The sequence below is a fragment of the Rhopalosiphum maidis genome, chromosome 2 (assembly GCF_003676215.2).
Source record: "Rhopalosiphum maidis isolate BTI-1 chromosome 2, ASM367621v3, whole genome shotgun sequence".
Lineage (NCBI taxonomy): Eukaryota > Metazoa > Arthropoda > Insecta > Hemiptera > Aphididae > Rhopalosiphum > Rhopalosiphum maidis.
The window spans coordinates 48045632-48061047 of NC_040878.1; the positions used below are offsets into that span (position 1 = coordinate 48045632).

Below are 15416 nucleotides of genomic sequence, written 5' to 3' on the forward strand. Positions count from 1 at the left end.
ACAACTATCCTCAAAGCATTTCAGTACTACGCTACAAGCTCCCCAGCATCGATAATAGATACAGCAATATTGCAATATTTTTATTTTATTAAATCGTACAACTTCAAGCATTATGTATTCATGTCACTATAACATTTCTTTGAATACACGTTCGTATATAAACATAAATTATATTTGTAAAAAAGCATATTATGATGAAAATAAAAACAAAAAAAAAAAAAACAATAAAGAAAAGTACAAAATATGGGTTGTATGCAGCCAATTGTGTATATAAGTACCTACTTCAGTTTGAAATAATAATAATAATATATGTAGTAAGCTTTTGCACAATTTATTTTTCAACAATCATTATTATTATATACTTTTTACGTAGGTTTAAACGAAATATGGCTGAATGATTGGTACTTCGTTAAAAAAAATTGTATTTGACTTTTTATTATTGTTATTACATTGTTTGCGAGTTAGAACATGTATTAATGAGATGAGGATGTCATGATAAAAAAAAAAAAAATGTCAAAACGTTATATTATAGTCGACCCTCGTTTGGTCGTTTACTTTATCATATTGTCTACTTTTGCTGAGTTCAACGCATAAGTGGAAAACCATTTTACTTTAAAAATATTTTTTAAGGGCCACATATGATTAGACCATGTAAAAAATTCCCGATTTCCCGGTGGACTCATCCAGCGTTGAAACGATTTTTTTGCGATTTATCAGGAAAATAAAACAATTGCTTACGTGTTGCCAAGCGACCATTTTATGCGGATATCTCAAAGTTAAATCAATAAACAAATGAAAACAGAAATACATATTTTTCGTAAAACATAAGTAAAAGAACTTACAAATTGAATATGGCGAAACGTTTGGATGGCAAAATTAAAACACCTAATAGTGGCCCAAATTTTAAATCCAAATCGGATTTGAAACAAATGGAACAAATAAGACGAGAAGAAAAAGCTTTACTGGAAAAGCAGAAGGACAGAGAGTTAAAAATTTTAGAACACCAGGTAAATTAATTTTTATTACTTAAAATAAATATAAATTATTTTATTACATAGTATATATATATATATATATATAGTTACTATAGTTATTAAATATTATAATAATTTATATTGTTTAGCTATTGAAGATTTTTAATATTTAAAATTGTTAAGATAAAATATGAATTTAGATAATTTAAGACGATTAATAATTAATCATTTTACTAAAAATTACCACCACTTTAGTTTTTAAAATACTCTATCCTAATATCATTATTATCATAATAAATATATACGTACATTATATATTATAACAGTATAACAATATTATACTGTTATAATATACATAGTCATAAAATGGTTATATGGTACATAAAATAAAATTACGCGTTAATTTGAATAAATTATTAATAGTTCGACATATAAGCTTACTAAATATTAAGTAAAATAAATGATATGAGTTATAACTTTTAAAAAACTTAGCTAATGTAACAGCTGTATTTCTTGTAATTGTAGAAACTATTTACTAACAGTAATTTATACATATTATGACTTTATTCATAATAATTAAAAACAGAATGATTCATAAGATGAAGTTATATTGTAAACGTTTTCAGAAATTTATTTTAATGACATGACTATGTGATAAGTACTCTTGTTATATGTACAAATAATAACATATAATATTATTTATATTTATTATTTTATTACAAGTAGGTAATAAATATTAAATAATTATTCACAATTCATTGTTTGGTATGATATTATTAATACATTTTATTATTTATAATAAACTTAAAAAATTAAACTCATATTCTTAAACCAAACACCTAACTGATAGTATTAATCAATCTACTTAATATTCCATAAGCACTCTTAACGACGAATTAGAGCGAAAAGGTTCAGAATCATACGCCCTCGAGAATGGTTAAGAAGTTAATTAATATTTTACTCTACTGAAGTCAACAAAACAAATTTTGCTACAATAGTTACATATTTTATTAGGTTAAAAGTTTATTTTGTTGTTTACTCTTTGTGTTTAAATTTTTGCAAGAAATTTAATTTTAGTTTTAATTTTTTTCACTATAATATATTTTTAAGTTAATAAAAACTGTTTGTTAATAATTAAAATATTCAAAACAATTTATATAACTGAATTTGTTTTTTTAAATTTAATCTAAATTGTTTTTAATAAATAACGCTGACCATATTATTTTAATTATTTTATTGATTGTTAATGCAATATTCACTATTAGTGTTACTGCGTTATTTATTTTTTTTTTTGTGAAAACAAACTATGTGATAATAGGATAGGAAATAGTATAGCTCTTTGTTTATGGTGATGTACGATACAAACAAAATTATACCTTTAAAAATAATTGGTATATTGGAATATAATAACAATAATGTTTACTTTACTTTTGAAGAATTTTAATTTAAGTTTAACTGTTTAACATAATAAATAACTGAATATGCTTACAGTTTTAACGATATGTTGCTGTTTAAAATAAGTTCTATAATACATAAGTAATTATTTGATACTGATCGTAAAATTTAATGAATTTATTTAGTTTAATATCATATTAAATATTTATTACAGCTCCGCGAAAAACGATTAAAGCCCATTTGTGCCATGTTAACGGAATTGTCACGAAAAAAATATGAACACGATCGAAAGTACCGTGAAGAATTAGACTGGAAGCATTGGATACGATGTGACGGCACTCCCAATCCTCAGGTTGTACAAGAACTGAATACGTATCTCTTTGTTGAGAGACAAGTGTGTCATACTTGTGACGATAAAAACTCATATGTGGAAAAATGTTTAGAGATATTCAAAATCATGGACGCAGTAGATGACATCGTGGATTTACCGTTAGATTTCAGTGAGATAATATATATATATATATTGTATAAGTGATGGCAACGGCATTTCTATGTTGATAATTACTTGATATTTCGATCACATTTCAACATCACTGTTTGCACTGAATATTTATTAAGTGACGACATCACCATCACCAAATTATTTATTTTTTATTTTTAATGCCAAAGAAAAAGAAAATTTAAACGTAAAAAATAATAGTCATATAATAATATTATGTACATTACAATGTAGTATACTTTACTGTGGTAGGCAAAGAATATATTATTTTAATGTAATTAATGTAACTGTTATGTAACTATATCGCCTGCTGAAACAAATTACAAAATAAAAATTAATTTATATTGCACACCACACAACATAATATGTATATAATGGATAAATGGATAATTTGTATATTATCATTATTATTTTGTTCATGTGGTTTTGTAAAGAACTAAAATAGTAAGCGAAAAAATTATGCATTCTAATTAATTTTCTAATACAGAGAGAAATGTTTTTTTGCGATACTTATATTTAACAATACATTCCTACATATGAGTATAATATATTTTTATATAAATGACAATTTAAAAATATAATTACAAGTATAAAATATTTAATAATAAAATTAAGATAAAAATCACGCAATAGAGATATGTATTATGAGTATAATCAATAATTAATTTGTTTTAGATCAATTTAAACTGCAATGTTTCCGAGAAGCCAGAGATAACTTAGGAAGGTTACTGGTAGAAATTGTATACGGAATTTGTTACTATCTGTTGAGTGATTATGATCGTAGAATGGATCCTATAGATTTAGAAACTGTTGCATATAAAAACTCGTGTGAAGCATTCGCTGTTGGCTTATATGTGGTGTGCCATAGACCCAGGTTGCTGACTGACGACCGACCTCCGCCTAAATGTGACTTCCCCGAATGTCTTGTCATGGTCGATGTCCCGCCACAACTGTCACAACAGTACATGGCAGTGATGGCGTTATGGTTACGTTGGGATCCATTTACGGACAGGATGGCTGAATTTGACGTCTCAAAGTCGTTTGAGATGGATACCCGAGATCTGTGGCAGTACTTGGAGGATGCATGGAAAGAACAGAATCAGATAACACAACTACTAAATGAAGAAAAGGAACGTTCAGATAAACAATTGTGGATGAAAAAAATGGAAGAAAAACTTAAAGCGTTTGCGGAGGTAGATCGAAACAGTTATCCAGAAGATCTTATAACATACTTGGATGAACTTGAAAAAATTGACTCCTCTACTCGTGTTCGTTCCACAACCAATGACATTGATAAAGAAGAAAAGGAACCAGAAGATCTTCGAGATGAAGTCGACGTTAAGGACGAACCCCCAAAAACAGTAGAAATTGAAACCACGAAGTCAATTAATAATAAAGCGGATATCGGAAAAACTCTAAGCCAGGAAATAGAGAAAAGGCAGATGGAACAGATAGAAGATATTTCCAATTCTTTGAAATACCCGGAAAAACCCAATGAACTCAATCCTAGAAGGTGCAAATGTATATCTACTATCGTTTAACACTATTAAAATTAAGACATGATTTGTAAAGCGGTTTTATTTTATTTGCGCATACATTTTTTTGTTCTTTTAACTTTAAATTGTTGTTTATTCATAATTTAATAGTTCAACACTCCGTAAAATATTGCACAAACAAATTACATAATACAAAATGTTTTAAAATACATAACTTTTAGATACTGGATTATTGGCGGAGCATTCAACGTGGAAATGTGGAAACTTCCTATGCAGCCCGTTGAATTCGAAGACGGGTCAGTGGGCGTGTTAATCGTCGGACCCACTGCACTGCAACCCATCGATTATCATGAGAAATACGAACCGATACAATTATCAATGGGATTTTCGTCCACGTCGTCCGAAGACGAAGAAACTGACGTGAAAAAACAAAATCAAGAAGCACTTAAGAAACTTGCGCTGATAAATATCAAGTTGCCGGAAAATGTGCTTTGGTTTGAAAATCCCAAACCAGCAATGTGGAACGAAGACAAAAAAAATTGGACAACTGAGCACATATACGATATCAGGTAATATTGTAAGATAATATTTTCCCAATATATCGACGTACCTAATACTTGGTAGGTAGATAAATCATGATCTAATAGAGAACAACTCATTAATAAAAATATAAACAACAAAGTTCGTTTGTATGGCGCGTGTGCCGTGTAGTAGGTATGTCGATCATATATTAATTATAGTACCGTAAAGGTTAGGCCCCTCAAGTCTAGACTATCCTAATTTATGTTTTCTTAATTTTAATTACTATCTTAGCACTTATATTATATTTTTAGCAACTCAATGGTAATATAATAAAACTTAAATAAATTAATTAGAAACAAAATTTAATAAAATACAATTTATTAATAATCATTTAAATTTTATAACAAAAATTATACTATACAAAAATAAATTTAATAATATTATATAATCAATATTATGTTTTAAATAGAAAATCAAAATGAAATTCTCGTCTTTAAAATTTTGCAAAACAAACCTTTATACATTGATTTCTTCGGGTGAGCCTATAGCTTTGTCCAATGGTCTATATCGACCACGTTTCCTCGCGAACACTTATCCATAAACTGTTCTTACCAAATAAATAAAATTCACATTAATAAACTCGTAGAGAACCATATTATCTCTGACTAAGGCTTTTCAGTAATATTGTCACACGTATATATACATAGATATGTATGTATCGAAGTTGTATAATATTGGACTACACTTGTACGCGTAAAAGTCGATTCCACTACACTCCCGTCCCTGTTTTAACGTCTTGAGCGTCATAATACATATAATGTTTCACTCGTTCGCCTCGTTCGAACGCCCTCCGCCGACTCACTGCGACGCGACGCGACGTGACGTCACGAATCTTGTCCGCAGGTTCAACGAGGAGAAGCAGACGGTATCGTTCCGGGCCGGCCGGATGGGCTCGTTCGGACTGGCCGTCAACCGGTACACGAACTTCCCGTTTCAGTCGTGGGAGATACGGCCCGAGGGCGGAAGTGACGGCGCAGGCGTCATCCTGTCCGTGACCGCGGCCACCGTGCTGATAGAGTTCGCGGTGCGCGAGGATCGAGCGGCCATGGTGCAACTGCAGAACGCCACCACGGTGGCCCTGCAGGAGATGATAGGCGTGTACCACCGGCCGGACAAGCTGATCCGGTTGCTGCGCCGCGGCGGCGTCAACCTGTTCCCGGAACCGGACGCCCGGCACTACGTGGACGGCCGCCGACCGCCCAAGCACGCGGTGGCCGAGCGGCACGCGTACCGTTGCATGGCCGTGCTCAGCGGCACGCATCAGTTCGCCGCGTCCCGGTGGAACGTGCACGCGCCCTCCGACCGCATGGTGATGCAGATGAAGGAAACGCAGCCGCCGGCCGTCGGAGCGGCGGACGGTGCCGAGACGACGACGCCGTCGTCGTCGTCCACCGGCGGACAGGCTGGCATCGGCCCGTACAAGATGATCATGGTGACGCCGGAACGGGCCGTGCTGCTCAAGTGCACCGAGGTCAGCCAGGTGTTCTCCGAGGAACCGCTTGACAAGCCGTCGGACGTCGCCGAGGCCGGTCGGCGGTACGCGCCCGACTTGTTGGCGCTGGCCGGACATAGCCCCTCCGACGTAGACTTCAAGGCCACCGAAACGCTCTTCTACCTGATGGACAAGATCAAATTTTTGAGCTATTCTTGATCGATCTGCGCGAATTGCCGGCGTCGCGGTTTTATCCGTATGGCTTTAAGTGTATTTTATTATACGGTGATGTCAAATATAACGTCTGAGAAACAAAAGCATAACTCACCGCCCCGATGGGGGGGGGAGGTTGATTATAGATATTTTTAATTGTTGACAGCTGGTCGCGAAAAAAAACAAAAATGTAAAAAAATAACGATTTAAAAAATATGATACACATATTATAATACGTCACTATAATTTACCTATTTTTATACGATTTTTTCTTAAATTACAATTTTTAAAGAAACCGAACAGAGATCACCACGAAAAATACCGTTATGTATTATTAATATCATTAATTCGACAATAATTATAGGTAAATCTACTTTATATTCATACTGCGAAGTAATACACTCACTATGCATTACAAAAAGTTATTTTGATAATTTATTATATATTTTTTTACACCGTACTAATAAAACCCTCGGATTGTAATGTGGCTTTATAAGCCGTTAACAATTTCAGTTGGTTACTTATATTATAATTCAAACACTATTACTTATTAAATAACGTATTCGTAATCGTCTCTATGGCGAATATTTTAACCATTGAGAAGAATTAAAGTCTATAAAAATATTCAAAATTTTTTCCTATCTCAACAACTTGCTGTAAAAAATTGACTGGTGCGAATATAAAAAAGTTTACTCGCTGTAGGAATCGTGTAAGTCCGTCACTGATACCAGTTATCGCATTATATAATATTATTATACGAATATTATAGTAATAATCGTCGTGATTCGGTACCCGCGAACGTGTTAAACATGATACAATAATGGCGTTGTGTATATTATTCCTTATCGAAAAATTCCGGTCATTGGTTTAACACAAACAAACCGTTGACCATATCATCCAGTGCTATTTTATATTCGCGACGACGTTACTTCGCGCGAAACACAGTTGGTTGGTTAAAATACATATACGAATGTCATATTGTAATATTTAATCAAAATAATTTTGTAAATGAAAAATACAATATATATATATTCGATGTACATGGAAACTCTGCGAATATCCGTACACCATATAATATAATATTTAGTGGTATTCAACATGTGGGCCGCGACTCCCAGGGGCGTCGTCGGTTATCACCGAGGGAGCCGCGTCCGCCGTAGAAACCAAAAATAAAATTGTTAAAAAATTGTTTAATTAATTATTCATTATTCGTATGGGAATCGCATATTTGAATTCAAAATCAAAATGAGCCGTTGACCCAAAAAGGTCGAAAACCACTATATACATTATGCATATCATATTATTATACTTTCATCGGTAATAGTTTTATAAATACAAAAATCAACGATGTAATAACTATTGGGGTGGGTCACTCCGTATCTTATGTACGACAACATAACAATAGTATAGTAAAAGGAAAATCGCGAACGACTCGGCAAACGACCGGAAATGTGCCGAACACTGGTGGTGCCAAATAATCATGGTAACGTATGCGCACACGATGATGAACGGCTACTGCGAGTCGGACGACTTAATCTCGGCGGCGGTGATTCGGAGATAAGGCGGCTCGCGGTCGTCGTCCCGGTACGACGCTATTAATCACGGACGTGCGCTCCCTTTTCCGACAAAAAATGTGTACACACACACACACACACACATATGTATATAAAAGGGTTAATTAAACCGGAGAAAGCGTCCAACGCAGCACGCGTTAGTGTGGCGGCGGTTGTTTACCGATAGACGGTGAAATATTATCGTGGCCCCTGTGCCCTGTATAATATTATATTACGTATTATATTAAATCCGTAACGATAATAGGACGCGTGACGATTTTAATAACGAGATAAAGAGAGACGCGCTACGATATAATATGAAAATAAAATATAAATAATATCATTGATGTCGAAAATTCGGTCCGGTAATCGTCTAGTGGTCTGTCCGATGATTTATGACGGGGCTTCATTTCACCAAGCTCGGAAATCGAACCCTCCCCGCACAAAAGCCAAAATCGGGTGCCGTGCGTCGGGGTGTCCGCCCGGAGACTGCGGTCTGATAAAAACTTAACCGGCTTCGGTGATTTGCTTATACCGCTTGTATTATAATAACTGTATCGTCGACTGTACCGTTTATACGTCGTTTGAGACCGTATACTCTGCACTAATATCAAGATAGATGCGTTTTAGGCATTAAAAAAATGTGCGAGTTCATGCAAATCATGTGCTAAATGCGGTAGAATCCGCTTATTTGGGACAGCACATACAGGGGACAGCCGATTAATAGGGACAGATTGCATAGTTCCGAACGAACGTATCGGTTTATTAGTTATTCGGTTGATCGGGACAGTCGGATAATGGGGACGGACGGGCCACCGCCCAACGTGTCTAAATTAAGCGGATTCTACTGTATTTGTGCAAATAAAATTTTGATTTTCCCAGTGGGCCGGGCTGCCGCGACGTACGTAATCGAAACAGAATATCACACACGTATTTCTAAACATGGACTTGATTGCGTAGTGCTATTGCTATGCGCTCCCAACAGTATATTTTTTTTCAGACGTCACGGGATGATGTGCATCGATTTTATAGGATAAATAATACCGACAGATAACGCGTATTGTACTACCACACACACTATACCTCCCACACTCGTCATCATATACACGCACGTTATTGTTATACAGTGTTATTATATAACAACATATCATAGAATCACAACGGTAGGTGGTATGTGATATTCTTCATTGAAATCGAATTCGGATCGGAGTCCGACGCTGGCCGTGTCGGTTGTTATGTTATATATGCTCGTGCGTTTATACAGTTAGGTATATTTATTAGCGTCAGTCGCTTGGTCCTGCTGCCGGAGCTCTGCAGGGCGAACCGTCGGCCAGCAGCAGAGATGGCGACGAAATCTTATGAACGCCAATACATTATATTGTGTGCGCCGCAAACATGTTTCGCCGTACCGTCGTGACCTATACGCGCCGCACACGGATCGCTACTAATTTATATGTTAATTCAATCACAAAATCCAGTGTCTGTGTTTTATCTATCGTACAATTAGCCGCCATCGAATTAATTATGCGTCTTACGGCAGTGCGCGTATATCTATATATATATATACGCGATAATAATGTACAAGCAATAATGTACGATGTATTATACATATATTATAGTACTACATTATGTGTGCCATGTTTTTATACCTGACCGTGTTCCTCGTGATGACGAAATTTGTCTCAGTTCATATATATATATATATAAATATTATTTTATACTTCTACACCCCCGAAGACGCGTATTCATGTATATATATATGTGCTTTAAGCGAATATAATTTATGTTCCCCCCGTGAGCTGCCAATTTTTTTTCACTCAAGCACGCCCACTATCGTACTATTTTTTTCTGTAACATTTTACCTATATAATATATATGTATAAAAACACACCTTACAGATCGAGTGATTATCGAGATGAAAATTGTGCATATTTTATTCGACAGCGCACTACTATTTATAGCATATTACTGTATGTGTTATGATATAATATGTAATTTTAATTCTTATGATATGGTCAATTTTTGTTAAACACAAAGATATTGGACTTGTACATTATATCGGTTGTAAGTTTGAAATATTTTTACGAAACGAGCAACGTATTCTATTTCTATAAATAGGTACGTTTATACTACATAAGTCATTACGGCGTTTCTGTTATAGGCTTATAGGTATATGTTCGTGACTATGTATAAGAACAAACTCAATATCAAGTAAGTATATTAACGAAGAAAATAATTACAAGAGAAACGATATTAATTCAATTCGTCGGAGCTGCAACGGCAGCTTGCAGAAAAGCTCTCCTGTAATAACATTATATTATTAACATCGATTAGATTTGTGATTTCATATATCTATGTCTACGTATGTTGTGTTTCGGGCAATTGGGCATGACCCTCACTCGAACCTATTCGAGACTTTATATACAGTGTCTGTATACGTCATACGCATCTCATGATATTTCGGTAAATAATTTTCAAAAACAATTTAACGGTACAGATTTTATTTTCGATTGAGGTCACATCTATACGGTGAGAATTGTAAACGCGTTTGCTTTCTCACAATTATTCACTATGCGCGTGTAACGCTTTTTTACCCGTTTGATATACTTATACACATATAGAACACACAGACACACACACGTGTGCCTACGATTCATTCGCAAATAATATGCATGTGCTATATTTACATTCGTGAACATATAGTGTACATATACATAATATATAACCGTTGTGGTTGTAAAATTAGCGACTGGTCGTACGTGTGCGTGTATGTTTTCTATCTTCTTTCTCCTCTTTATCGCTGCAATTTAATTTTTTTTGCAATTTTTTTTTTTTTTTTTATATATTTTTCCCTCAGGTCCGTCGGTGTTATAATATCTATACCGTCATCGTCGATGTGGATAACTTTTAAAATGCGCACATCCGGCGAGTGGAGGTAATCTGCTGAGTTATGAGCCGAGAAAATGCAACTGACCTCGGTGGAAAAATGACAACGGGTTTACTGCGCATTGTGCCGTGGCAAAGCGTAATATTTTATAAAGACATGTTGCACGCACGCATACAAGTGTACATACAACAACAACACCGCTGCAGTATCACAATACGTACACGAGTTATGTTGTTGAACTGGCTAAACACCAGTCGAAACGCAGAGGAATGCGTAGCAGGTACATGTGTTTGACTTTTCTAGATTTTACATGACCATATTATATTATTATTATTGTTATTATAAAATATAAACACTAATCTGCTGTCTTACTCATTTTAGAACGTATACCGTATAGATTAGTGTTTTTGTTTACCGCTGCGAGTATAGTCGGACCGTGAGTGGGCACGACGACGTTAAGGTGCGTATAGTTTGGTCATACGTATATAGGTGTCATAATAGTATAATAATACGTTATAATAATATTCACGGCGAAGGACATTTTTAGTTCCCGAGACGCTCGCGTGCGATTGTGAAAACATTTCGAAAACCGAGAGTTGCACGACACGTCCGATTTCCGAAATTCATCCTAAACTATACTGTTTTGAATAATATTTACAGGCGTACAGCGTAGCAACACGCGCACGTTTTCAATAGTACGCGGGCCTAATAATATTGTGTATAATAAATTATTGCGAGCACCCACCCACGCACCGGCGGCGGCGGGGTCGTAAGTATATTGCCGTGAGCGCAGTATACCACCTACCCCTTAGCGCAACCCTCTCGCACGGAAGCGCCACGCACGTCGCATATATACCCTGCTGCGTTTCCTACGCGGAGAGAGGCACACGACGCTCGTGTCTTATACACACACACCGTGTACATATATATATAGATATGTGTACGGATATATATAGTCAAAATATGGTAAAAAATATTTTACACGCGCGCGCGTGACGCGTGTTATTTTATTATTACGCGCCCATTGTATGAATTCTGACATTCGAGACGGATGTATATCATATTAACGTGTATGATGTAGGTAAGGTGTATAATATGACGAGTGAAGACGTGCGCCGAGTGAATTATTCGACCAGCCCGCAATATCACACAATACGCGTATACAGCGACGGCAGAGATATTGTCAATATAATATCTAAAACGTGGACGATTTTGAAAATGTGGCGATCCACTGCAGACCATATTAAGTGGTGCTCGGTTGAAATAGGTTTTTTTTTTCAATCGCCGCTTAATAATGTAATATTATCGAGAATATGGCGTTTCGCCGCAGTTAATGCGGGGTACAATATAGTACAATAATATTGTTTATTTATTTATAAGCGTGGTATAATGCGCGGGGTCGATACGCACTTATTAATAATCGCATATACACAGTATTGTTTAATTAATTTTTTTTTTTTAATTTTAACCGTGGATTAAAAAAATCTTAATCTTGACGATATTTAAAACAAAAAATAACGTGATTAAACTAATTAATATATTATATAAGCAAAAAGTGATTTACAAAAATAATTAACTCATTTGAACGATGATTTTTAATTAACTACTTCTGTGCGAATACTGTGCGTCACCCGTACAATATTCCTAGAATTATTATATAGGTCAAGCAGCTATTTGATTTTGTAATATGTTAAAAGGCAGTTTCCGCGATTGTGCTGTTTGTAATATTGTTTATAGCATTTTTCCGTCGTTTGATATTATAAACCTCTACGAAAATCAAACAAAACCGAGTCCGATGCTTCGATCGATAGTCAATTAAAATTAAATATTTAATAACGAACAATAGCGGAACAGTTAAGTTTAAAAACTACAAAATGGATTGTTAGATTACAGTGTAATTATTGTTATCATTGTACGTCTGTGGAAGAACCAGCCGAATCCTTTACCGCTGCTGTACAGGACTCGTCAATCCTTCCACCCGAGAAATGCGAGTCATATTATTGTTGGTTATAATACAGGTATTTAGGTACAACTGTAACATAAGTTCTATTGTCTGCACTATAAAGACGCGTATGACTATGTTTCTGTCACATAAGCTTGTACATTGTAAGTCGGATAGCATTATTCTTTTCCACCGATAACGTGAAATGCGTTTTACAGAAACAGTAATGTTTCGTCCATTGTGATACGCGTTTATAGTCTGTTACTTTTATCGGACGTCGTTCGATTCTCGAAGTCGTGAGTGTTATATATTACTGCGGTAATTTAATTTGTTTCGGTAGCTTTACTAAACATAAAGCTTTATATAATTTTATATATCATATTTGTTTATACGTACAAAAGCAAAAACAACGATCGATTTATATAGGAACGGTTCAGAGTGATTTGATATCCTAAGTAACAGTTATTATTAAAAAAAGAAATTAAAATGTTTTTGAAAACATTGTTTTTTACAAAAATATAATTCGTTAAAAAAACTTATTTTTAACTACATTTCACCTGCCCGACACTGCGCGGAAGATCGTTTTTGAATACGAATGTGTGCGAACTAACCTAATCCGTAGTGTGTCGTTGTAAATAGATATCAAGCGGACGTTACGTTCGGTGAAATCCAAAACATCGCCGTCACTGTGAACCGATGAACAGAAACAATGTCCGATTTCGTTATCATCGCCACGCCGTGAAATCTTTCGTTCACAATGTTGTTATTATTATATAAATTTGAAAAATTATTATTATTGGGATCGTAACGATATTATTGTTCGGTTCCGTCGTCGGCCGTAAGCGAGCGACCGTATATATAATATTATAATAATATTATGACCCTGAAACCGTTCCGAGACAATAAATCGTACAGCATAATGCTGCGTGTCTATTGTCATTACTGTCGGGATGTTATCAGATCGGAGTACCTGGCCGTAAAATACCTACGGCGGCCGTCGGAAAGCGCACAAAAATATAACCGATTTTCGTCAACCGCGCTTAACTGACTAACCTCATGGCAGCCGATAAACATTTGCACGCCACCGCCGCCACGGCAAGTACTTTTCGGCGTTTCCTTTATAAGCGTCAACTATCCGCGCTTTCGAGTCTAATAACTCAACGTAATTATTATTATTATTATTATTATTAATATAACTATTATGATTGTGCTCGATGGTTGTTTTTAAACGCCCATAACGAATAAAGTTAAATGGAATGCGTGTTGATAAAATTATAAAAGTATAAAAAATACTGTAATTTAAGTATGAATATATACCGTACGACTAAAACGTCAAATATTGTTTAAATCAACGTAGGTCTTGAAGTTATATAATTTGCTAATAAATTTACTCAAGAAATTTCCATCATGAAGTACTATGTACATACCTATTACAGTTGTACTACTCCAATTTAATATCGTAGGCACATCACGAGGATCTTTATCTTTAACTGTAGTTCAATCAATTTAAATTCATGTTTTATTTCTATTTGTTTTCTTATTTACAAGAAAGTTTACAATAAAGTCAATATTATAAAATGTTTTTTGTTTCTCGAAATAAAAATTAACATCAACATCGTACAAATTAAGATAAAACTAAACCACGCCGTAGATGACAATAAGAGAGATTAAAGGAACAAATAAGCGAAATAAAAAATGTCCTTTTGAAAGGATTTTTTTTCCTTTACTTTGAGGGTTAATGAATACGACATTTTTACGTTTCATTAATCAGTTTTGTGTTATCCCCCTCAATGTCATTTTCCAGAAAATATAAGGTTTCTGTAAAAATACACTGACGAATTTATATACAACTATATTGATCGATGGTCATCGGGTGTATGAATAACCGTGTAAAAATCTGAAAGTAGGGGTATGAAGTTTTTTTATCAGAACACACGAATGATGTGAAAAAACAAATCCGGTAAACTAAACTATCGCATAACTTTTCCAATGCAAAGTGCAAGTTTCAGTCATTGTTTATATTAATATTTTTTTGTCCAGTTAAAAATTAAGAGCTAAACACGAGCTACACAAATTTATAAGCTTAAAATTGTTATAACGTATGTGACGCGTGTATTGTGGATGTATTTTTAAATGCGATTCCATCGGCGTTCCGAAGAAAGTTTTTTCGGCGTTAAAATATAAGCTCTTTTGACTTCCGGAACAAACTAAAACATTGCATCGATAGTATATAGTCGTACTCGCCGTTTAGCGTAATCGTGCGTTTGATAGATTTATACAAAAGCGTGTATTACATTTGAAATTCTCAAGGTATACCGTACAAATATAATGCCTGCCATATTATTATACATAAAGTGTCGCGTGTGTATAAACGTATTGAATACATTTTATACGGTATAGGTACTCGTGATACGTGATCTATTCAATAGCTCTCGGCGAATAA

At 34.6% G+C, this 15416-nt stretch overlaps 1 protein-coding gene across 1 annotated transcript; it reads left to right on the forward strand.

The window, feature by feature from the left end:
• Positions 1-851: 851 nt before the first annotated feature.
• On the forward strand, positions 852-6597 carry LOC113554623 (axonemal 84 kDa protein-like). Its single transcript, XM_026958544.1, has 5 exons — positions 852-1007; positions 2584-2869; positions 3544-4381; positions 4586-4933; positions 5790-6597. The coding sequence occupies exons 1-5, from the start codon at positions 852-854 to the stop codon at positions 6595-6597; spliced, it is 2436 nt and encodes an 811-aa protein (XP_026814345.1).
• The last annotated feature ends 8819 nt before the right edge of the window (positions 6598-15416 follow it).